The 25,512-nt window shown below is 38.4% G+C and overlaps 2 protein-coding genes across 4 annotated transcripts in view; one reads left to right on the top strand and one right to left on the bottom strand.

Annotated features, from left to right (window-relative positions):
• Positions 1-1,589: 1,589 nt before the first annotated feature.
• Positions 1,590-25,512, top strand: part of afap1l2 (actin filament associated protein 1-like 2) — a 29,814-nt gene continuing 5,891 nt past the window's right edge. Inside the window, exons 1-8 of one of the 3 annotated variants that reach the window (XM_047817505.1) lie at positions 1,590-1,659; positions 1,824-1,882; positions 12,741-12,869; positions 13,738-13,809; positions 14,892-14,974; positions 23,081-23,192; positions 24,987-25,195; positions 25,314-25,493. In XM_047817505.1, coding sequence (XP_047673461.1) covers positions 1,867-1,882; positions 12,741-12,869; positions 13,738-13,809; positions 14,892-14,974; positions 23,081-23,192; positions 24,987-25,195; positions 25,314-25,493 — 801 coding nt within the window. In that variant the 5' untranslated portion in view covers positions 1,590-1,659; positions 1,824-1,866. Of the gene's footprint in view, positions 1,660-1,696; positions 1,883-12,740; positions 12,870-13,737; positions 13,810-14,891; positions 14,975-23,080; positions 23,193-24,986; positions 25,196-25,313; positions 25,494-25,512 lie in introns of those variants that run through there. The other 2 variants (XM_047817507.1, XM_047817506.1) reach the window with 2 other exon arrangements.
• Positions 14,938-17,592, bottom strand: LOC113638965 (kelch repeat and BTB domain-containing protein 13). The gene has a single exon (XM_027140567.2). The coding sequence runs from the start codon at positions 17,488-17,490 to the stop codon at positions 15,985-15,987; it is 1,506 nt and encodes a 501-aa protein (XP_026996368.1). The 5' UTR covers positions 17,491-17,592; the 3' UTR covers positions 14,938-15,984.

The following is a 25,512-nucleotide window of genomic DNA, read 5'->3' on the forward strand; positions in this document are numbered from 1 at the left end:
TTAGCAAAGGAGTCATTACTTAGAAACTATAAAGAACAGACTATAGAATGGACTATTGCTTCTTTAGCCTTTGTACTGTGTCCGCAGATGATGGCTTTTTTCTCCAAACATTACACAGTGGTTTACCCAGTGGGTTAAGAAAACCACATGTTTGCCTACTATGAGCAACTGACATGTTTATCCATGCTCTCCATGCATCAAATGCTGTTTCTTGATGACTCTAAAGTACTGGGTGCGGGGGAGCTGGGATGGAAACCTTCCGATGCCCCATGAGACTTTGCAGAGAGGTCAGCTTCTCAGAGCTTGTGACTCTCATTCACCCAGCTCACAGAGGAAGAACGCTTAGTTCTCACACTACTGACCAATAGACACATGATAACAGGATGAAAATGTAACCCTGCTATTCGTGCAAAAGCATGATCGACTGTGATCCTATCACAACAATCTTGTTTCGACTTGTTATTTGTTTGTTTATTTGTTTGTTTTGTTTTTGAGATCTTGGATTTACATGTATTATTTGAATGGTTCTCTTTCCCACTTTGTCCAGAATAGAATAAGATTTAAGAAATTAAATCTCAAACAAATAAAACCTGCTGATCCCTCACAGAGCTCAGTTATTTCAGGAATGTAAAGGGGCTTTTCAAATCATAATGAAGAAGGAAGAAGAGGTAACAAGAGAGGTAATTATTTATCACTGAAGGTATTGAATTTCTACTCAGAACAACCTTGGCTTAATGGTGTAATATGGTTTACTTCTTCGTGATTGCAATCAGGAAATTATTTGATGCACAGCTCTTGTCTCCCACTCTTCCTGACATATACGCAGCGCATTCTTGTCATGTTTTTCTTAAGTTCAGACAATTCACCTCCCATGGGAAATTGTAGTCTGGGAACATGTGCTTTCTCTTTTCGTATCTAAAGATCTACTTGTGGAAACGATCTAAAATAAGTAATCAAATAACAGTACCTCCCAATTCCCTTTTTTCTCTTATATCAAAATTTACTGTATAGGTTTACAGTGCAAAAAACAATAGCATTACATAACCATACATAAGTGCAAAGTGGATGAAATTACAAAAGCATTACACAAAAAATTACACTAAAAGAGAACTAACCACAATATAATTACAAATAGAGGAACTATTAAAATGATCACATACATACATACATACATACATACATACATACATACATACATACATATATATATATATATATATATATATATTTATATATATATATATATATATATATATATATATATATATATATAGATGTGATATATAGAGAGAGAGAGAGAGAGAGAGAGAGAGAGAGAGAGAGAGAGAGAGAGAGAGAGAGAGAGTAGTGGGGTGGCACGTCTGAATGGTCAGCCCTTTCAGCCAGTGACCCCCAGTTTATTAAATTGAATGAAATGGTCTCAGACTCTAACCGCATGATTTCTCAGTCTTTTGTTTTCATAATTTCCCTAATAATTTTTGACTGAATGGACTTCTGAATTTCTAGTTCATAGTTTTGCTTTCAGTGGCTTTAATTAGGGAAATTTAGACAGAGAGAGAGAGAGAGAGAGAGAGAGAGAGAGAGAGAGAGAGAGAGAGAGAGAGAGAGAGAGAGAGACTCTCTCCAAGCCTGACTTATCGGGGCTGTGAGTGAGAGCGAGTGAGTATTTGTGTGTGTGTGTGTGTGTGTGTGTGTGTGTGTGTGTGTGTGTGTGTGTGTGTGTGTGTGTGTGTGTGTGTGTGTGTGTGTGTGTGTGTTTATGTGGAGTTTCTCTCTCCTTCATCGTTTATCACAGAACTTTGGGTCTCTTTACTCTGCTCCAGAGACACTGCGCGCTCCGGAGTGTCCATCTCCGCCTCTACAAGCATGGACAAGCACAAAGGTAAGCGAAGCGATTTTTCCATTTTTCCATCAATGTTTGCTGATTATGTTAACTTTCAAGTGGTTGTGAAAGAATTCAGTCGGAACTCAGACGCGCACAACGCTGGTTCAAGTTCAAGTTCAAGTTTAGTGCAATCCTTCATTTTACCTTCAGTGGGTACAAAGGCAGATAATAATAAAAAAAAAGTTGCCCCACATCTCAATTTATGCTTTATATATTTATGTTTATATTTTGTTTAAACATTCTTCTAGACTTCTGAATTTTCCACTCGAGACCATGAGTAATCAGCACTATCCGACCATCTCGACTGCTTCTCATTCTCCCAATGAAGCTCATTTAATGCATGAATAAACTGTTAGATATGACAGCTCTGCTGGGAGAACAACAAGGCTATGTCCCAAACAAGTGTGCTGTACACTACACACTAACCACTATGTCAAAATAGTAAGCAGTTGTAGTGCTTTAGTTAGGCTGTCTGCAGTTTTGGACTGTTTTGGCAGTATTTAACAGGTTATTGTATGCTGATGGGTTCAATAGATGTGAGAAGACTCTTAATGTCCATCCTCTGCTGTTATTTATGCTCACTGTTTAAACTGCTACAACAAAACTAACACACGACTCAGCTGTATAAATACGATATTTTAAAGTTGAATTTAGGGTACCAGACACACATTAACATGTTTATTCACACCTAGAGGTAATTTACCCCAGCCAGTCCACCTCATCTTAATCCAAGATCACGAACCCCAATGAGATTTTAATGTCCATCCAACCGCATTATCGTTAGCTACATAATTTAAATCCTGCCCAGACTATCAGTCTTTGATTGTTGTTTTTGCATTGGAATATTTCCTTCTGATTATGTAAGACATCCACAGCCCTGAAGGGTCTGACTGCTATGACTGAATGCTGACAGTCATGATGGATGCCAATAGGATTGTCGATGCCAATTGTTGTAGAAAGGACATTATTTACATTTACGCTATTTACTGTAGAGTGTCACCAAAATGAGGATGGGTTCCCTTCTCAGTCTGGTTCCTCTCAAGGTTTCTTCCTCATATCATCTCACGGAGCTTTTCCTTGCCGCCGTCACCTCTGGCATGCTCATTAAGGATAGGGATAGATATAGTATAATAAATTAAACTTTAATTGTATATATTCATTTATTTTTTTTATCCTTATTTTTTCTTCTTCTTATTATTATTATTATATTTATTTCTTTTTCTCTCTCTTCTGTTTTCATACTTCCGTAAAGCTGCTTTGAGACCATGGGAAATTGTTAAAAGCACTATAAAAATAAATTGAATCGAATCGAATATTTTATATATGTTAAATATACAGGCAGAAAGGAAAACAAAAATATCAGTACTTCCTCAGCATTCTTACTGTAATCTCCTTACAAGCTTACGGCATCTGTGTGGAACTTCTATTTATCAGCACTTGAAAAAAACATGCTCCGTTGTGAAACAAGACCTGGCTTGTTCCACAATAATGGCTTTCATATATAAGTTTCAGTTCGTAATTGTACTTCCTGTGAAGGCCTGGATGTTTGTACTTACTTTACTTTCAGTTATTCCCAGAACATACCAGAACATAACATGTAGTAACCATACTACATGGCAATCCATCTTTGCATTTAAAGTGGCTTTCAGTTTTGGTTATTGGCATCTGGAATTTTGGATTTTTGGTTTTTATCATCTTGGATCTTTGGAAGTTCCAGTCAATGTATCTCCAAATTATGCAATTGCATAACGTTTAAAAGTCCTGCTGAGTTAACTGATCGATTTACACTGATAACAAAACAAGAAGTGCTTACAAGTCTGAGCATATGTTGAAATATTGAAATTTACTGTACAGTGACCTTTTATGTCTCTGACCTCAGTGGGTCATTTACATCATGGAGGCTGATTGCAGGTATTCAGAAATCATAATGGCAGACAAAATGGAAAAGATAAAAGAAGTCTTTTGAGTATGAAAAGTTATAAGATTTTTCATTTTCATGTCTATCTCAAACTCTGTGTCAACTGTCAGAAACAGGCATGCTGACATTCTGTTTCTAAGCCAGTCAAGCTCTATTAGTCCAAGTAGCTCAGGGCCCCTAAACACATAAGAATGATTCAGAGGCATAAGTAGTTAAAATCTGGCTATTTTATGACTTGTTCTTACAAGTCGGGTGCTGTTTGGAACAACACAGCAGTTGTTGTGGTCAGGGGCCCTGCCTCATAGACAGCCTTTGTGAATTTTGTTTTTGTGAGATAAGAATGAGAGGGAGGGAAGAAGAAGATAGAGGGAGGGGACAGATGCAGGGAAGGGTGGCATTTTGAGAAGCAGTGTGTAATATCTTCCATGATGAAACATGTTACTTACACCAGGATTTACATCATGAAGAATTCTATAATTGGTGTGAATACACATGATATAAATCCAAGACTATTTATTAATGGCAGTCTTTTGGATCCCATATGAAAATATTTTAGAAATTTTGTATGTATTCATTAATCTTTGGTTGCATTTTTCGGGTTTAGCTTTTTTGTCAAGGGAATTTATCACTGTTAGCTCTGCAAAGAACGGATCTTCTACATGAAGATAATATTTAGTGTTGTGCATGCAAGACACTTAATGAAATGTGAAAGGTTTCAGAACAGATGCAACCGTTTTCTATGAGAATATAGACTTCAGCTTTATGAGAATCAGATCAGTAAAAATCTGAAGGTTTCAGTACCTTAAAAAAGTGCTCTCAATCGTCATTAGAGGAACAAGTATCATATATGTGTGTTTATGTATCGTTAAAGCTAAATGTTTATAAAACTTTTTCTCAGAAACATGTCTTTTTAGATGCAATTCTGATTTCTGGTGTTGAGATGTTACTAATTATGTCAGGAATAGTGATGAAGTGGGACTGCATGCACTCTTTTAGAGACTTATAGAATATGTACAATTATGAAAAACCTTTACACTATTATACAAACCCGTGAAAAAGAGACACTCTTTCCAGTTTAACCTGTAGCGGGTATAGCTCATGCTATTATGCAGCTGAGTGCTTTCTGAAAGGTTTCTAAATTAATCCATGATGTGGATGTGTTTGTTTTTATCCTGCCACTTTTGACTATTTCCGCCTCTTTCTGCTCTTCAAAGGCAGAGTGCAGGCAACCAGATCTCATCCCTGAGGTTCTGCTTGATACCACTTTTTCCTGATCCACCCATGGGCCCTGCTGCTCTGTTCAGAGCTTGGAGTGTATCAGCTTTATAGCGGACCTGGTAAACATTGTAATAAAACGCTGACGTTCTGGAACAGGAGATGTGCACCATTTCACTTAGAGTTCAGACTTAAGTCAGATATTTTGGAAGGAGCTTCAAGGGGGTAGATCTGTATTATTCTGACTTCCAAAGAGATCCAAGAGTGTGAAGACTCTTTAGTGTGTTATTTTTAGTACATACAGCATTACTCTACACAGGATTCACGGCTTGGGGAGAAGGACTTAGCACTGCGTCTAAACACATTGACATGCATGCTGTAGGCTTCAAGAAGGCCGAGACCACAAGAGGTGGTTTTGTTGTTTCACTGCCTCTCGTTGACAGAGAGGTCAGTGGTGATTTGTCTAGAGTAATGACTGCACCAATGGCAGTGTTTCTGGAGTACAAGTGGGTCAGAAATATTTGGTCTGTGTGGGTAATATAAGGATTGTTATTGTTTTGTTGTGTTCATTCACATCTTCCAGTCTAGAGGCTGTATTCTGAAAGAGTGTACAGTATAGTCAGATTAACTATGAGTCAGTACGCATGCAGGAATCACTCTCAAACCTGAACATAATCAGCAGACCTTTAAAATGATAGTGTGGTGTCTTATTAAACCACCAGCAGTACAGTTGTACGTCTACGTCTGCACTCTTATACAATTATAATACTACTGTATGCATATATTTACTATACAGTTGCAGTATTATGTCTACAGTTGCATAAATTAATAGATTATTTGGACTGAACAGATGAATATATTTGAATACAATACAAAAACATTAAAACAGATGCACTATGGATACAGTTATAGTACTATGTGTACACTAACTATGTGTACAACTAGAAGTAGTAGAGTAAATATAGACATTGTACTGTAACTGTAAATCTATTAATTATATGTTAGTGTACACAAAGTACTATACTACATCTGGCAGGCATCTTTATCCAGAGTGACCAATAGAACTGCTGTACATCCTCATACTCATTCACTAGGCCAGGGACTTGGAGAGGAAAGTTTAGTATAGTACACAAATGAAAATTCTACTTTTTTCTTTAAATACTTAAGTGTTCATTTAATTAATTAAAGAAGATGTGGCTCTGTTGTTTGTGCCCTGAGAGATGATCGAGCAGTGCTAGAGGATCGAGCACTGTATATGAACTTTATGTATGTAAATGGATGCATTATAGTACATGCATACGGTTAAAATACTGCACAGTGTTAGTAGTTTGTCACCGGTATGCAAACATGAATATACATCACATGTATTGAACCGATAACGTGTTTGAAATGCATACAAATATGAATAGGATCTGTGTCTTTTTAGAGAGAGCTTGCAAGATCTATGTGAAGTTTTTATTTTTATGAAGGCACAAGCAGTAATATATGGAGCTGAGTTCTGCTTTAACATTTAAATTTGTATGTTTTGGGAATTAGAACAATCTAAAATTGTTCGAAAAATATCGTGGGTACGTACAAGCATAAAATAATACATTTGCATGCAGGATTACAAAAAAAAGGCAAGGTGCACATCTCTATTAAAGACTATGTGATCAGCAAGAATTTGTGTTGTGTTGGTATTTCTGACTTTGGCTTTCGGTTTTTCCCAGTTTTAATTTTCAATTTTCCCAGTTTTTAAAAAAAAAAACTTAGTTTGAGCTTCCATCATTATTGCAACATGCTAATTTTTGTGTAGATTAAACAAGCTGCCTCACTACATATAATGTACATTGAGCTGAGATACATATAATGTATCTCAGCTCAATTTCAAACACAGCTTCATGAATTATATTATTATCAATTGGAATCATCAATGGCCGCTATGAACGACACACTTTCAGTGTGAAAAATAATTAATGGACAAAACGATTGTATAGCTTGTGCAATGCTTCTTCAAAAAACTGAGGCAAGAACTGAGGCTGCATGTAGGCGTTCGATCTGCAGAGGTGTTTGTAAAAGATTCAGCAGAACTGGACTATGCAGTGGTTTAATTTAGCCACTGGCTTTTATGTCTATGGAGTGTTTGTTCAAAAGGAGAAGAGGGAGAGGTTGAGTGAGGTCGCTGTTTTTGGAGCGTGAGGCGTTTTGCAGCATCTGTTCCTGTTTTGCTCCCCTGTAGGCAGAGCAGCACTGCTGGAGCAGGTTCAGAGAGCACGGCCTGAGCTCACAGCACAGCCAGAACTCATGTCACTGACCAGCATAAACCAAAGCGGCAAGGCTACCGACCTGCATTGACCTCACAATCTGACAACAAAGCCTGTAATAGAGGAAAAATATACACGTGCTATGTTAATGAAGGGTGCAGTTCTGTAAGAATAGACCAGATCTCATTACGGTGAACAGAGGAATCTTTCAGAGAGAGATTAAACTTTTATTAATGCTCATGTATTGTTTATTTACAGCGGTTGTATGGAAATAGTGTCTGAAAGAGCATAGCAGCACTTTATAGGATTTTATTAAAGAGGTACGGGGGCTTCTGCTGCTGCTTGGCAGTCTGGAAATACACAAGAGCATACTAAAAAATGTAATCCTTTTTACCCAAGAGCCTGCCTAGATAGATAGATAGATAGATAGATAGATAGATAGATAGATAGATAGATAGATAGATAGATAGATAGATAGATAGATAGATAGATAGATAGATAGACTGGTGGGATGTGGTAACTCAGTGGTTAAGGTGCTGGACAACTGATCGGAAGGTTATGAGTTTGAATCCCAGGTCCACCCAGCTGCCACTGCTGGGCCCCTGAGCAAGGCCCTTAACCCTCAATTGCTGAGTGTCTGCAAAATGTAGATATATAGACAGATTTTTGTGGTTCCCATGATGAAGATTCTTGTGTTACAGCAGTCAGTAACAAGATACAACATGCGCATACACACACACACACACACACACACACAAATATAAAATATAACAATATCTAAAAATATATGTGGATACATATTTCTGTCATTGGCATATTTCAATAGAGAACATACTGATTTTCCATCTAAACGGAGAAACATGTGGTCAGGCTGTTTTATGACATAAATTACACTGTAAAGCATTCAGACATTTTTTAGATAATCCTAACAAGGAAGGAAGCCCCATAGGTAAAATTAGTCTGTTTTAGTGTTAGGATGTTGTATAGCTCTTGTGTGTGTTTTGGCAGTCCGTACTGAAGATGTTGCTCTATGGATGAAATAAACTGCTGATGTTTTTGGCAGTAATACTCACCATTATGCAGATTCTGTCCAAAAAGAATATTATGGCTACGTTTGATAAAGCGTAATTGTGGGAAATTGCGTTTGTGTTGCAGTTTTCAGTCAAATCTGATTCTGTTTAGTAAGTGGTTTAATTCCGATTGCTTAACATAAACAAACTGACCTTATGGAGACTGGAGACAGAGAGCTAGACTGAGACAGCACAGTCCAAGTTCACAGCACAGGCACTAAATGTTCACAAAGTGTGTACATGTAGCAGGCTGTACAGTGTCAGAAATGCCACAAATCCACTTCTAATCTAATGCTTTAGGTATAGAGGGTACAAAGCTTTATTAAAATTATAGCAGAATAATCTTATGAACATTTATTTTAACTGACCCCAATGATTTGATTTCATTGAGATTAACACATATAATATGAACATGGCTGAATGAACATAAATTAATAAATATGATCATGTTATAATGTTATATGATCAAATATGATATGATTTTATTGTGTAACAAGGTAATATGGACTATTTTTACCATAGTATATCTTTCCATTTTAACCTAGTGTGTATATAGATACACTTTATTATTGTTTATCACATCTGGTGTATGTAGTGTTACGGTGCAGGAAGTTTCCATGTAATTTTTAGATGTTGAGAGTAATGACCCCTTTGACAGTAGGATCAAATAGCTGATGTTAGTACCAATGTTATCACTTTTTTTAATTGGATGGAAGTGATAAACGATCAATGAAATAATCAGTAGGGCCAGTACATTATAAAGTTTAAACCTAACCATTTGAGGAATTTTATTGCTGCAAATATCCCGATTTTGAAAAACCTGTGCAAAAATGTTTGTATGCTCATATGATGTTGAATACCTGCAAGCAGAGCATATTAAGTGACTAACCTCTCTAAGTTAATACTACATAGCTTACTGAACTTCACATATCATACAAAGAAAAACATGTCTTCAAATTGGCCCAAGTGATTTTAACAATCGTTTTAACAAATAAACAAAATGTTAATTGAAAAATAATCTTAATGTGACATCATTAAAAAATGCATTTTAATACAACAATATAGAAGGAAACATTGTACTATATATATATATATATATATATATATATATATATATATATATATATATATATATATATATATATATCAGCTCCAGAATATATTGATGAATTCCTATCTTATTATTTTGTATATATTGTATGATTGTTTCTAGACAAACAGTTTGCATCATGTGTACAGTAACTTTGGTTTCGGGTAAATCTTGCCCAAATTGAATAATTTATATGAACAATTAAAAACACGTTGACTAGTTGAGCTGTAATGTATAGATGAGTCAAATAACTTTATAGGAGGTTGTGAAGTTTGGGAACCTGGAAGACTTTTAATCATTTCAAGCAAATTTCAATTTTGCTTTATTTTTTTCTGGGTTGTACTTTTATTATATATTTATAATATTGCTGCCATATCATCTTTATCTCAATTACATATTACTAAATTTGATAACAAAGTGAGCTTAACTTACAAAGCACACCCTGAAGACAAATATCTCAAATATCACAATGACAGCTTGTCTCTTTATGCTACAGCACAGCTGTGTTCATTGTAAAAAAAAAAAAATATGTGAAATTGAATGTTTGATTTCACATTTTGTTGATTCTAACAAATCTTTTAAATGTATGTATTGTAAAAAGGAGTTGCTTCAAAGTATTTTCTGAATATGACATCTAAAATGCTGTTACACCTCTTCTCTTTATAATACTAGTTTGAAGATCATCTTCACTGATGACTTGGTTCCAAAATGATCTACAATCAGAAGTGTAGTTACAATACACAAAAAAAAACTGCAGTCAGAAACGGTCTTTCAAACAAAAATACCCAAAACAAATGCTACTGAACAACAAATAACCTTTCTGCACCTTGGCTTGTTTGTTTGGCTAGATTTGTTGCTCTTAAATTAATTTTCCATTTGATTTGGTTTCCAATTGAGTTGATATATCAAGGTCATCCCCAGCATTGATCTGTTATATCTGTTTATGAATCCGGCAGCGACAACATTCATGGTGTAGCCTTGAGTGATGGCATGAAATGAGGAAAAACCTTTATTTATTTATTTTTTTAACCTTATCTGGGATTTATCTTCAGCGAGAATGAGGAAGTGCTGCAGTCTGTTATAAAGTACATCCCCTTATCACTTAATCATAGGCAGACAGGAACCTCAACCTCACAACTCTTAAGCAATTATTTGACTTACATGAATGAATGCTTACACACCTTTGAAATACATTGTGCAGCTGGATAGAGTCCTGTGTATAAAGGTCAAATGTGAAAGCTGTGGGAAAGTATGGAGCTCATGCAGTACAGGTTTCGTTACTTTGCGGAAGTGGGAAGCACATGCAGGAGTTTCATTTGAAGGACTGGGAGCTGGTGTGTAGCCGGAATGTAAGCCACAGAAACTCTTCTCAATCTGGTTTTAAGTCAGCTGACTCCACATTCCCAAGAACTCTTTGGAGAAAAGCATCAAAGTCCAATCTAAAAACACATGGCAGGAAAAATGTTGGGAGATGGAGTCTCTGGTTACAACACAATAGGAAGCATCGAGGATCAGAAGCATTTCTTATTTCATGTGGATCTGAGATCTTTATTAAGCTTTTATGTAATGCAAACGTAGACAAGTCAATGTGAAAGAATGGATTGTGGGTAGCAGTGTACCTGATTCATGGGAAATACACTCACATTCACACATTGGTTGCATGTGTGAAAACCATATTTAACAAAGTCTGAAACGTTGTTTTGTTTTTCACACAAAACCAACCAGCAAATTTAACCCTGAGTGTTTGAGGGTTTTTTTATTGCTGCATAAATATTAGCTTTTAACAGGTTTCTTGTCGTGTGTTGACTACACTATGGCGTCTGATGGGGGTCTTCATAACTTAAAGAACATATTTTGGAATGTTTAACTGTAATTAAGTTATTCCATGACTGCATTTTAATGACTGCATTTTAATGACTGCATATATTGTTTTTATCCACAGGGTTTTTTAATTAGGGCTATTATTATTATACCTGTCAGTAGTTTTGAAATGGGCTGACAGGCGATTGAACAGGCATCATGCAGCGTCTGCATCATACGGTGTTGCAAAAATATACATAATCCTAAAGCACACAGAACACAGAAACATGATGTTGCTTTAAATGCCTCTGTAGGCCTTTGTGAGCCAAACAGCGATATATAAATTAATGACATGTAATGGTTTACATTGTAAGCTGACTCAGCAGTAAGACGAGTTTAGTAGAGCTCAGTGAAAACTGGCCTTTGCTGTCCTAAGGGCAAAGCTTCTCCAGTTTCCTTTCCTTACACTGCAGAAAAGTTTCAATTCAGAGCTCTTTGAAGTGCCTTGTGTGATTCTCTAAAATGTTTTCATTATCAGCAGGGAACAGGCAGCGAGCTGGGAGTGGCTAGCAAACATGAATTATTTACAAGGGTGTGAAAGTTGTTATTTGAAATTCATTCACTGATATTTGGCAAAAAGATGGCAAATATTATCTGCTCTATTTGAAGTATATCCAGATTGTATGTCCGAGATTCATTTGTCATGGTTTTTATTGTTCTCTACTGTACATTTGTTTTCATGAGTCTGATCCCCCCCCCCCCCCATGACAACACGGCCCACTTCCCTCTAATTCTATTCTAGAATACATTGAGTTCAGTCATGAAGTCGACTTATTCATGACAGAGAAAGAGGTACAAAGCGTACGCTTAGAGTCTGGGGCGCGTGGGCCAGTTCAGCTCTGACCCCCGGAGGATGTGTGGGGGCTGAAATCAGACCGGGTGACAAAGCGGCCTCTTTCACCACACCTTTTTCCCCCTCCGTGACCTCTGAGCTATCATTCACCCCCAGTCTACATCCCCCTCAGCTTCAAGGAGACGTAAGACAAGCAAGAACAACAAAATTCAAAAGCCTCTGGGCATGTGATATGATGCCAAATGAAAGCAAGCCTCTGTAATGACATGGAGATAAAATACATGCGAGAGACAAAAGCACAAAGCATCATTCACTAGCACATGACATGTTAGACAAACTGGTCTGGTTCTATGATCTGGATCTATGAAATGATATATAGTATATGCTGAGGGAATATTTAACGGTGATCAAAAACTGACAATAGGTTACTGTGCGTAGATTAATGCTAGTTTAAAAGCCAGTGAATCCATTTTATGTTTATCTATAACACAATAAATTGCACAAAACCTGGAAGAGTCTGAGAAATTTCACCAAATGTAACTCACTGTACACTGTCAACTCTATAGATATTTCACTACAACACTTAAATATTATTGTCCTTCCATTATACAGTGTGATGTTTCCCAGGGCGAGTATCTGTTCTGACTGTCATATGTGCCTTTACAGTGTTGGAGCAGCTACTGGAAGAGCTGCAGCGTTTCCTGAAGCTCCTGGATGGAGAGAAACTGAGTGGAAATGCCACTGTGCAGAAGAGCCTGCTTACGGACCTGCTGCAATCATACAAGTCTTCAAACGGTACATCATTGTACCCCAAACACACTTCTTTCGTCTTGCCTATTGTTGTTGTTTGTACAAGGAGGTGGGGTTGGGAAATGTTACCCTGGCTTATGGAGAATCCAGCAATTATTTTATAGAGAAAGTGATCCAGTTGTGTGTGGAGTATATTTTTATGTATACACATGGCAGTCAATTTTTGTATTCTGTTCTTGTGCTTCTCTATTTCCTTCTCTGGCTCTAAAGTGTATCATTTTCCAAGGCTGCTTTTATCCTCCAGGGACACTCACTTCCTTTGAGTAGAAGCTTATAAATAGCCTTCATTTCCATTCTCCAAATCCCAATCTGTCTTCAACAGTAAAACAATTTTTAAGATGGGAGCAGGAGTTATTACTCTGTTCATGAACTTATGAAATGCACGCTGTACCATGTTGCCTCTTATAGCAAACTGTAAGTTATTAATTTTTCCTCTGTGAGTTTTGACAAATTAAATGAAAACAAAATGTAAATATTGCATTCCTGAGGAATATTTCAATAATGCATTTATGCAGCGTGTGGATGTAGCAGGATTTTATTTATTATAATTGAATATGAGCCTGTGTGTCTGCCACAGGCCTTTATTGTGTGTATTGGGTGGAGGCCCAAGAGTTCCACCAAGATGAACACATACAGTACTGTAGCACAGAACATTGTCTCTTTCTAACTCTTAAAAAATTATACTGTACGCTAAAAAAAGATTCTGTAAATGTCAAGAGATTTTAAGAATAGAAAGATGGAGTGTGTATAATTTTAGTATCATTTATCATTATCAATACCTGGTAGAGTCAAATGTATGTCATTTATTCTTGAAGCATTTTTAAAGACTCTTTTTCTTCCTGCTGTCTTTAAGGTGGGGATGAAGAGTATATCTATATGAACAAGGTCCTTGTCATTGGACAGAACAAAGACAAAACAGACAAAGGTGAGTGTATGGTACAGATCTCTAACTTACAGCAGAGCAAATAAAATTTCACTTGCAGTTCCAGAACACATTGTTTTCCAGTACACAAAATTGTTGATGCAAATCAGGCCATGAGTCAGTTTCTCAAGCATTTTTTGCAACCGTGAAACAAGCATTGTTATCAGCGATCTCAGTTGTTAACCATATCCATGCTAAACTGCTGGCCTAATTTTCAGCAAGGTGATACATTGCAGAGTAAGTGTCAGCCCCCTCCTCCACTGCCATTTCCTGTCTGTTTCTTAATAAATCCCCTAAGTATTTCACAGCCAGACCCCCATCTGAGGCCTAGCTGCTTTGTTTAGACTTACTGAAGAATGATATGTGCAGAAAACTAGACTCAGCCTTCACATAACATCTCTCTAAACCACAAGATGTATACGTGTTAGATGAGCTCAGGAAACCAGTCCTTGTCAATGTAGAGAAAGAATAAAATAGAAAATAGAAATAGATTTTGTGGTTCGGAACAATAAAAATTTTTGACATTTGGTGGTTTTGACATTCTGCAGTTTCATCTATGGTTTCTTCTCATGCTAATGATAATATTTGCATAGTATTAGTTCATCTTTTCTGGATCTGTAATAATCATTATGAATCAGGTAATCTCAGGTATGTAAAGTCCATTGAAGCAACACATTTGTGGTTCCACAGAAACATAAGTGATATTAAGGAGTATGAAGCTGAGAAACTCATGCCTGCCATTATCTTTGCTGACTCTTAGACTTTTGCTGTGAAAGTTTAATGTTCATCTTACAGCAACCCAGATGTTAGCATTTGAAGAGGAAGTCAAAGGAATGTCTGATAGGAAGTGCTTGAGTTCGGCTATTGGCTCTTAAAATATTACCACAGGCCACATCAATTACTAAACATGAACTAATAACCTATACAAATGGTTTAAAACAACAAATCAAGTGTTCAAGCAGATACACAGATACACAGTGTATATGAATGTGTATGCATGGTGTTATGTATTGCTCTCATTTGAAAATATGTTCTGAAGGCATTGACTTTTTTCTTCTGATCCTGTATGATATCACTCCATCAAGCAGAGAGAGAGGCCAATGAAGGTATGGGAATGCATGTCTGTGCACCACAGAAGAGTCTTCCAGAGCTTCCTCCACCCAGAACAGTAAGTGATCTGTGTTACTACAGGCAAATCATTCAATAATGGAACATATGATCATTATGACAAGAAGTTGCTCAGTCGCTTAGACAAACACCTAACACGGTTTCAGTTTCACCCCGGTCACGATGGAGTAAGAGTATGGATATTTAATTTTAGTTTTCTTGTGTGTGTGTGTGTGTGTGTGTGTGTGTCTGTGTTTCTGCATATTGACATAAGAATCTTTTGCCAAAAGCTGTTGCCAATGCATGCAGCTTTAATCTAAGGGGGATACAAACTTTTGCACTCCACTGTATAAAAATTGAGATGCTAAGCAAAGCAAACAATTACAGTATTAGACTAGGCAAATAGAAATCGACCATTCTCAGGGTCATACAGTATATTGCATGGTAATGTTTTACACAGACATATTTTGTATAAAAGTGACTTCTACTTGTATCTGTTGTTTATTACATGTGTAGAAGCTGAATTAATTTTTTTCTCGATCTTAGTTTTTAAGCCCATACTTCTACACAAACAATTATCAATGACTTTAAATTTTGATTATTATTTATTTTTCTCTAGTTTTTATAAATGCTGTAATCACTTTCAGTGACAAGGTTTGTAAAGAGGGTGTTGTTTAAGTGTCTGCTGTTCTGTGGGTTGTTGTAGTCAGGCTCATAGAAATACAGGAGGATGAAGAGAATTAGTGGAGCCAAGTGAGAAGTCTTTGAACTCCAGATCCATCTACAGTACAGATCCACAGGGTGCTGTCAGTGATTAACAACACCTGCATCAGCTATTTGAAAACCACTGTTAAAGTGCTTGTGCTGTTCATGTGCATAAGTGAGGTAGTGATAGAAAGCAAGAGATTTTCCCTAGAACACCTTGAACAGTTTCCCCCTTTTGTAGTCCACTTGATTTATATCCAAATCAGTTGCAATCACAGTATTCTCAATATATACAGGTAACAACACAAATAAATTAACAAGACAAATATTAGGCACACAAGTATAGAAATCTTACATCGTGCTATGTTACACACGGTATACATTGTCAGCCTTGTTTTGAACATTAGAAGCAATCTCCAGTGGTTCAGCACTAGTATTTATTTCCTCTTTATTTTCAGTCCTGGGAAGTCTGAGCATGCATGTCCAGAGTGATCCACTTTTTGGAAAACCCAACATCTGTCTGTGTGGTTTCCAATTATCACCACAAATCAGGTATTCCAGTGTCAGATTGCGGTTCACTGTGAACACTGAGTCCCCTCTCACCATAGCTGTAAACAGGGCTCCACGACTGTTGATATAATGCCCTGGCATAGATGTCCACTGGCCTGTGGTGATGTTGTAGCAGTCCATTAGGCAGCGTAAGAAGTCATCACAATTACCATTTCTCATGACATACAGTTTGTCACCATGCGCCACCATGCAGTGGCCATAACTCTGATAATGTATCATAGTTGTAGTCAGGATCCAGTCATCCTTGACTGGTATATATTCATAGATATCTGTAGTATTCGGTGGCTTCCAGAAACAAACAAAAATCCTCCTTCGGGCCACAGTGCTTGCTGCTCCTGCCACGGGACATGGGGCATTTTTCACAAAAGTCCACTTGCGCACTGAAACATCACACACTTCTGCTGAAGACATTGTTATCTTATCGTATTCACCACCAAAGGCATACAAGTTTCCTTCATATCCCACAAGTGTGAAGTTGTATCTAGGCTGCTGAGGTCCATCAAAAACACTCCAAGAGTTGCTCTCTGTGTCATAACAATAACTGGAGTCCACCGTTTCCATGTTGTGCGATCGCACACCTCCAACTACATACAGCCGGTTCTCTGCCACAGCTATCCCTGCCATGGAGGTGCTGGCCTCTGTGGGAAGGTCAGTCAGGTACTTCCAGACTCCTTGATCCTCTTTCAGGTACCACACGGTCCTGGAGGAGTCCTGCAGGATTTTCATTGAGGGTGAATGTGTACCCATAGCAATGAAAGAAGCAGGTGTGAGAGACTCCACATAGCGAATCATCTCCTCTGGCAAAAACTGTGCTGCTTCATTCAGATCCCGGTAGGAATCACGGATAAAAACTGCTGCGCTGTGAAACACTCTTAGCAGGCCAAACACAGCTGCTGTGTGGCACAGGAGAAAGCAGTTGTCTGTATCTATGATGTCTATAAGATACTGCATCAAGGTGTCTACTTGAAGAAAGGCAGCACACTCAACAGCTTCCACAATCTCATCAGGGTCACTGATAATTGGCTGCTCACCCTTTGCAACAGTCAGTGCTATGAGGAAACCCCTTGCCCTTAGTCCTCCCTGCAAATAGAGCTCATTCTGATGACTTTCCCTCATCCCAGACCGAAAAAGAGCTCGGAAGTACGCTGAATTCAGGACCAGCAATTCCTTGTCCACAGTGAAAACAATTCCGTCCACGTGCACTCTGAGAGAGTGTGCCAATATCTGTGCATCCACAATGTCAGAAGCTTCAGACTGGGGCACAATAACAGTGTACAGCCCTGGACTTCTGGGAGGCTCCATAACTCTTCCAGCTTGCCTATCCTTACTTAGTATTTCATCCAATCTGCAGGTTTGAGAAGTCCAAATTAGAGTTTTAGTCCAGTGTTAAACTAAACACGGGAGTTTCAGTAGCACTGTAGCGTCAGTCACTCTGCCCTGCTTTGGTGTTACTCAAAATAGAGCCACCTAAAGATAGCAGAAGGGCTGGTCTTTGGCATAAAATAGGAAAGGGAGTATGGCTTCCACACAACAGAGACAATATACTGTAGAGTAAACAATATTATGCTAAATATGTCACAAAAATGAAACCCACCAATACTGTCAACAATCATTTTAAATTCTAATCACTGCATGGTATTTCAATTCTAGCATGATCACAAGAGATTATGAAAGAAATACAGTTGAAACTATAAATCTGAAATTCACAAGAAAGAAGTTATTGAGCAAACAAAGAATTTAACTCTGTGTCTTCAACCAGTCAAATAGAGTTTAAAGGAACATCAAATGACTAATAAAGAACAGAGTTTCTGTTAGATGAAAAGTGACTTCTAAGGAGGATCAGAGAGGTGATGACAGCTAGCTCTTCAGAGACCATATACCTAATTTATCTGTTATCTGTGCTAATTATTTTATCTGCTACCCTCTCTTCCCAAACAGTTTTAGGGAGCAGTCAACTTGTATTTTCACTGTGCTGGATTCTTGGCACCAGAACCAGGGATTTTCCATGTTTTGGGTGTTTGTTTGGTCTCTTTCCCAAAGCCTGGCTTTCTCTCCTTATTTATGTCTGACTCTTGATTTACTTACTTACTTACTCAGACTGTGTTCCCATGGTAATAAGAATGGGGGACTTGATTATTTCAGCAAAAATGAGGGGAGTAGGCTCAATGTTGAGGTTTCTACGGGGTTCAGTACACAGCAATGTGTGGCTGAATGTGCTAACATGTCAAAAACACTTCTATCCAAATGCATAAGCAGGAGTGATCGTGTTGCGTTGGTGGATCAGTTGAACTGGTCCTCGGCTCTTAGTCCTGATCTTTGGCTGTGCTTGAAGCAGCAGGGATACTGAGTTTGAGAGGGAGGAAGTAATGGCCTTTTTATCATCTTAATCAATGGCAGATGCACCAACAATCTTACTCTTCTTTTTTTCATATATATCCCAGTGTATTTCCTTGATAGACTGTCAGAGAGTCAGGAGACAGTTGGAGGGGCATGGTATTATTATGTTGGTATAATAAATATTTCCCATTTAGTTTATTTGAGATGTTTCTGAGGTGTATGCTCCTGTTCTCATCCACTCATAATGTTCCCTTTTACTGTTTATATCTGCTCCTTATTCGGCTTCACTGTCTAATATTTTGCTGATTCCTATAAAAGCCTACAGCAAACTTTTAGTACCAAGAACGCATGTTTTTCAAAGACTCAAGGCCTAAATGTTTATGAACATTCCACAGTCTTTTTTTCAACAGAAGCACATTTCCTGCCAGTTAACTAATGTACTAAACTATACAGTCCCTTCTGAAAGTACTGGAATGGCAAGGCCACATCTGTTTATTTTTTTGTTTTTGTTTTGTTTTGTTTTTTTGCTGTATACTAAAGACAATTTGGTTTGTAACCGTTAATAAATATGAGATGATATTCATATAGATGTATAATAAAGAAACATGCATTTCTCTGTAAATTGGCAAACGGAATCCTTCTACTGCATGAGTTACTCATCATAACATCATGATATTATTAATAATATAGTACTGAACCCATTCTAGAAGCAGGCATGCAAACGCAATCCATGACATTCTTTCTTTTTCAGGTAATTTACAATTTTTGTATTGACTATGCCCTATACCCTTGCATTAGTTTTGATAGATTTTCAGGCTCAAAATGACTTGCTTTTCTCCCAAAGACACCTCTCTGGTCTTCCTGTTGGTTTGTCTTTTTTCTATTTTTTTTTTTTTATATAAAAACTAAGAATAGAAATTTGTATCTATTAAATTTTTAAACACTATTAAAATCTAACAGGGCACACCTGGGCAACAAGAAATACCCATCATCACATGTTCTAGTATTTTTATCTCTTAAAAAAATGGGTTGGTTTAAACAAAAGCTGCCATGTTCTAAGGTGTTTAACACATCTTGATTTTAAGTTAAATTAAATGAAATTCTTTTCTATTAGCTTATTAATATACATATTTTAATCACAAACCAAATGTCTTGATTGTATAGGGAAAAAGAAACAAATTGGCCTATTTGTTCCAATACTTTTGGAGGGAAGTGTAACCTAAGTATACAGTTCCTATACACTAGAACAGTGGTCCCCAACCTTTGGGTTAAATTTTAATTTAATTGTATTAACATGCCTTTTTAACTCACTACAACGCTAAATCAATGAGAACCCTGAGCTTGTTGCTTTGCATTGAGACGGTTCCATCTGGGGTAATAGGAGACAATGACACCCGGTGTGTTGCTTATGTCCAGTTTATTCCATTGTTTTGTTTTGGTTGCCGTCACAGCAGAAAACCCCGCTTCACACAGAGAGCATGTCGGAAATGGCGATATGGATTTAAGTGCTGTCTGTGGTGGCAATCTCAGGGTATTCCGCCATGACTTTAATCCAGAACACCGGCAAAGTTTCTAACGAAGTGTTTCGTGCTCATTTTTGCTAATTTGAGGGTTAAATTTGAGCAAACACAATATACACGTATACCAAGCACTGTTAAACATGAGAACGTACCGGTGAACAGAGAGAAGAGCGATACACACCTTCTCTCTCCACCAAAGCTACAACACCACTGCCGCTTACAGCCGCTCAGCTCCAGACGTCACCTAAAACCGCCCCGATATCATGATATTTTGCGCATGCGCGGTATTGGTGCGGCTTTAGGTGACGTCTCTCAGCTCCCGGTTAACCTCTCGTCCATGGAAAGTCGCACAAACCCGAGAGAAATACACCACAGTAAATAAAATAATGTTCATTGGGCGGCCCGGTACCATTTGGTCCACGGACCGGTACCGGTCCACGGACCGGTACAGGTCCGCGGCCCGGGGGTTGGGGACCACTGCACTAGGTTACAGACAACCTAAAACTCTGTTCAAGGTTTTGTTTGTTTGTTTGTTTGTTTGTTTGATTTTTTTAATATACACATATAAAAAAAGGTGCTATTTTTACCCCAATTTTTCATGTACTGAATTCAAAGATCTAAGATTGTTTCTATGCTCACAAAAGTCATATTTCTCTCAAATAGTGTTGACAAATCTGTCTAAATCTGTGTTAGTGAGCACTTCTCCTTTGCCGTGATAATCCATCCACGCCACAGGTGTGACATATCAAGATGCTGATTAGACAGCATGATTAATGAACAGATGTGCCATAGGTTGGCCACAATAAAAGGCCATTATAAAATGTGCAGCTTTTATCGCACAGGACAATGCCATAGATGTAGCATGCAAGGGAGCATGCAATTGGCATGCTGACTGCAGGAATGTCCACCAGAGCTGTTGCCCATGAATTGAATGTTCATTTCTCCACCATAAGCCATCTCCAAAAGCGTTTCAGAGAATCTGGCAGTACAGCCAACCGGCCTCACGACCGCAGACCACGTGTAACCACACCAGCCCAGGACCTCCATCGAGTGGCCCATGGTGGCAGTGGGGTTATGGTATAGGCAGGCGTATGTTATGGACAATAAACACAGGTGTATTTTATTGATGGTATTTTGAATGCACAGAGATACGGTGTCGAGATCCTGAGGCCCATCGTGGCCATATATCCACGACCATCACCTCATGTTGCAGCATGATAATGCACGGCCCCATATTGCAAGGATCTGTACACAATTCCTGGAAGCTCTCTTGCATGGCCAGCATACTCACCGGACATGTCACCCATTGAGCATGTTTGGGATGCTCTGGATCGGCATATACAACAGCGTATTCCAGTTCCTGCCAATATCCAGCAACTTTGCACAGCCATTGAAGAGGAGTGGACCAACATTCAACAGTCTACAATCAACACCCTGATCAACTCTATGCGACGGAGATGTGTTGCACTGCGTGAGGCAAATGGTGGTCACACCAGATACTTACTGGTTTTCGGACCCCCCAATACAGTAAAACTGCACATTTTATAATGGCCTTTTATTTTGGCCAGTCTAATGCACACCTGTGCAATAATCATGCTGTCTAATCAGCATCTTGATATGTCACACCCGTGAGGTGGATGGATTAACTCGGCAAAGGTTGAAGAGCTCACTACCACAGCTTTGTGAACAATATTTGAGAGAAATAGACCTTTTCTGTACATAGAAAAAGTCTTAGATCTTTGAGTTCAGCTCATGAAAAATGGGGGCAAAAACAAAAATGTTGCATTTATAATTTTGTTCAGTGTATTTCAGAAACCTATTGTTTGAAGATAGCCAGTGACTCAGCTGTTCAGACATCTAGGGGAAGTTTATTCCACGACCTCTCTGCCAGAACAGAAAAGTGTCTTGCTGTATACCTACTTCTTACCCTGAGAGATAGTGGGAGTAGTCGAGCAGTGCTGGTAGATCTGAGGGTGTGTGGCGCAGTGTGAGGAGTGATAAGAGCATTGAGGTAAGAGGGAGCTGGCCCATTTTTGGCTTTGTAGGCCAGCATCGGTTTTTTGATGCAGCTAACGGAAGCCAGTGGAAGGAATGCAGCAGTGTGGTGGTATGTGAGAACATTGATCTATGTTAGGCAGGTTGAAAACAAGTCATTCAGATGCATTTTGGATCATTTGCAGAGGAAAGATTCCGTTTATAGGTAGACCTGCCAGCAGTGAGTTGCAGTAGTCAAGTACCTGGGCAGCTTGTGTAGAGAAAAAAATTACCGAATCCATCTGATGTTGAGCATGTCACATTAGCTACATGCGGGTAAAAGGAAAGTTGGTTTGTTGATCCGCCAATTCTGAAACTCCTGAGAGTGGACAATAGAGTATCGTGGTTGACTGTATCAAACAACGCCGAAAGGTTGAAGAGGATGAGGGCAGATGACAACTTGGCTGATCTAGATTGCTGTTTTAAAGCCAGACTGTTTGGGATCTTCGAGGTTGTTCTGTGAGTGATAGACAGACAGTTGATTATATACAATGTGTTCAAGAGTGGGTGATAATAATCTCACCATGAGTCAATATAAATCAAGATCATGGTACACAGGACATCTGGAACTCCATTGTCTCTGGGTGTGGTTAGTGAATAGACTGTGAAATTCAAGCTCAGTGCAGAAACGACTGTGTGTGTATCAGATGTGGGGATTTAGTGATGCTTTGAGTTGATGGGCACTCAGCTAAAAACATTACTTCTTCAGGCAAACATGTGTGGAATTCCTGTCTGATGTGTGCAAAGCTGAGGTCATTGCTAGCTCAGATTCAGGGTGGAGGAATTCCCCATAGGACAAAGACGAAAGTCAGGTGCTTAAGTAAAAGCTCCTGAGTCTGATATATTGCATGTGAGATATTAAACAGCAACATACATTGTATGTTCAGTATAAAATCCAGGAGGGTGTATCTGTTTTTTGTTTTTTTTTTTGCACCATGTATGCAATACAATTTATCAAGAACCTAATTTCTTTCCCTCTCTCTTCCCCTCTTTCTCTCTAGCCTGTATTAAGGAGAGATCCATTCTCTCTTCCACCAGTTCCAGCACCAGCATGTATAGATTCTCCAGAGAGTTACTATGAGGAGGCACAGCCCTACGATTCAGCCATCAATGGTAAGAGGTTTTTTTTTTAAAAAAATTCTGATAAGGATTATTAGAACACTAATAAAGCAGAATGTATTTTACAAGTCATTTTTCGTCTGGGTGGCTGCCTATTAAGTTGCAAATTCGCTTAAATAAAGCATAAAGCCCTAAAGGATTTAGACCAGCATATCTTGCTGATCTTCAGATACAGAATGGTGCATCACTTATTCTTATTATGTTAATTCTGAGGATCATCATACAAAGCTCAGCCGGGAGATTTAGAACCGTGTTTCAAAGAACATACTGTGGGAATATACTGTGTATGTACTGTAGGTATTGCTTATTGGTAACTTTAAATACAGGATTACAAATATATTGATTTATTTTGCCTGTTTTTGGATCCTTCAGCAAAGTCTGATTACTAATAATTTATTCACCATGAAGCATATTATTTGATTTGGAGCTGAGAGTTTAACAGATTTAACAGGTTCAGTATACTGAAACTATTTCTGTAGTGGTGTTAAAGGGGTGTTTGTGGTACTGATGACAGTAGTAGTATCAATGGTAGCACTGATTGTAGTGTAAGAGATTATACAAAGTTCATTATATGACAGGATGTGTTACTTTGATTAGTGGGTAGGCCACTCCAGGACCTTAATGTGCTTCTTCTTGAGCCACTTCTTTGTTGCCTTGGCCATGCGGTCATTGTCATGCTGGAATACCAATCCATGACCCATTTTTAATGCCCTGGCTGAGGGAAGGAGGATCTCACCCAAGATTTGATGTTACATGACCCCATCCATCATCCCTTTGATGCGGTGAAATTGTTCTCTCACCTTAGCAGAAAAACACCTTCAAAGCAAGATGGCGATCTTGGGGTCATAGGCAGCATTCCTCTTCCTCAAAACACGGCTCAATTTTGGTCTAATCTGACCACAAACCCTTTCATATCAAGTTCTCCTCTGAATCATTCAAAATGCTTTTTTCTGGGGTTTTTTCTGTTGTTATTCTGTCTTTCACTTTTAAAATTAACCTACCATTAAAATGATAGACTGATTAGACTGATCGTTTCTTTGTCAGTGGGCAAACGTACAAGTTCCACAGGGGATCAAATCATTTTTCCCTCGCCGTACATCATGGTAGGGGGCATTTGCATATGCCAAATGCAGTAAATGTTCACATTACTTTACATATAAAGTACAATATATAATAATGTTTAATAATAACATGGAAGTCTTTTTGCAGTCCTTACAGCCATTCCTATTTTTTTGGGAACACGCTGTTCATTCTGTGCCTAGATTTAGCTCACTCACTGCTGCCATGAAACTTTACTTAATGTAATTAAGAGCTATGATTCCCAAATTTGGACTGCAGTTTTCTGGACAGTTTCTTTTCTCTGAACATGGCCATAACACAGAGGATCCTGTGGTTGAGGACCACAGAACAGTGATAGTCTTTGTTTCTCTGCAGTGGGTCTTCTGGCACTGGCCATACAGTGAGAGAACATTAACCATGAGCCTAGAAAATGAGGGCCAGCTGAAGGGCTAGGGTAGAGAGTTCACCACGACTAGTGAATGATTTACAACTTCAGCAAATGTCTGGACATGTTATTAAGCAGCTGTGTTCTTCAGCACGGAAAGAAATTGAGAGGAGACAAAGAGCTCACGGGTTAAGTTGTAAGAATGTCTTCAGTGTTTTCAGTAAATTAAAAAAAAAAACAGCTTAGAAATGCTTAAGGTTATTAAGACTCTGACACTCAACATTCATCCAGCCACAACTTCTTTTACACTTTGTCCCTATCTTAATTGAGCTTTCTTTCTTCAGATGATGGAGATGCAGTGAGCAGCTCCTATGAGTCCTATGATGAAGAGGAAGTGATGAAAGGAAAGTCTGCAGCACAGCACCAGTGGCCATCCACAGAGGCATCTATTGAGTTAATGAAGGATGCAAGGATTTGTGCTTTCCTCTGGAGGAAGAAGTGGCTGGGCCAGTGGGCCAAACAGCTGTGTGTCATCCGAGAACTTCGTCTCCTTGTAGGTTACCATGGTGATGAGTTAATTCCTACAGTTTTTCTGCTTTGCACTTAGACATCTTAATGTAGATATATATCAGAGATAGTAATGAGTTCTATGCCTTTATTTGTATACACAGTGCTACAAGAGCTCAAAAGAACAGACCCCATTATTGGATGTCAGTCTGGTGGGCTGCAGCGTCATTTACAAAGAAAAGCAGCCTAAGAGGAAAGAGCACAGGCTGAAGATCATCCCTCAGGGTGGTGAGGCCATCGTGCTGGGCCTGCAGAGCAAAGAGCAGGCTGAACAGTGGCTGAAGGCAAGGCAGCAGATATTCA

Source organism: Tachysurus fulvidraco, chromosome 8 (assembly GCF_022655615.1).
Source record: "Tachysurus fulvidraco isolate hzauxx_2018 chromosome 8, HZAU_PFXX_2.0, whole genome shotgun sequence".
In the NCBI taxonomy this organism is placed as follows: domain Eukaryota; kingdom Metazoa; phylum Chordata; class Actinopteri; order Siluriformes; family Bagridae; genus Tachysurus; species Tachysurus fulvidraco.

Coding starts and splice junctions, on each gene's coding strand:
- LOC113638965 (XM_027140567.2), bottom strand. CDS start 17,490: ATGGAGCCTCCCAGAAGTCCAGGGCTGTACACTGTTATTGTGCCCCAG.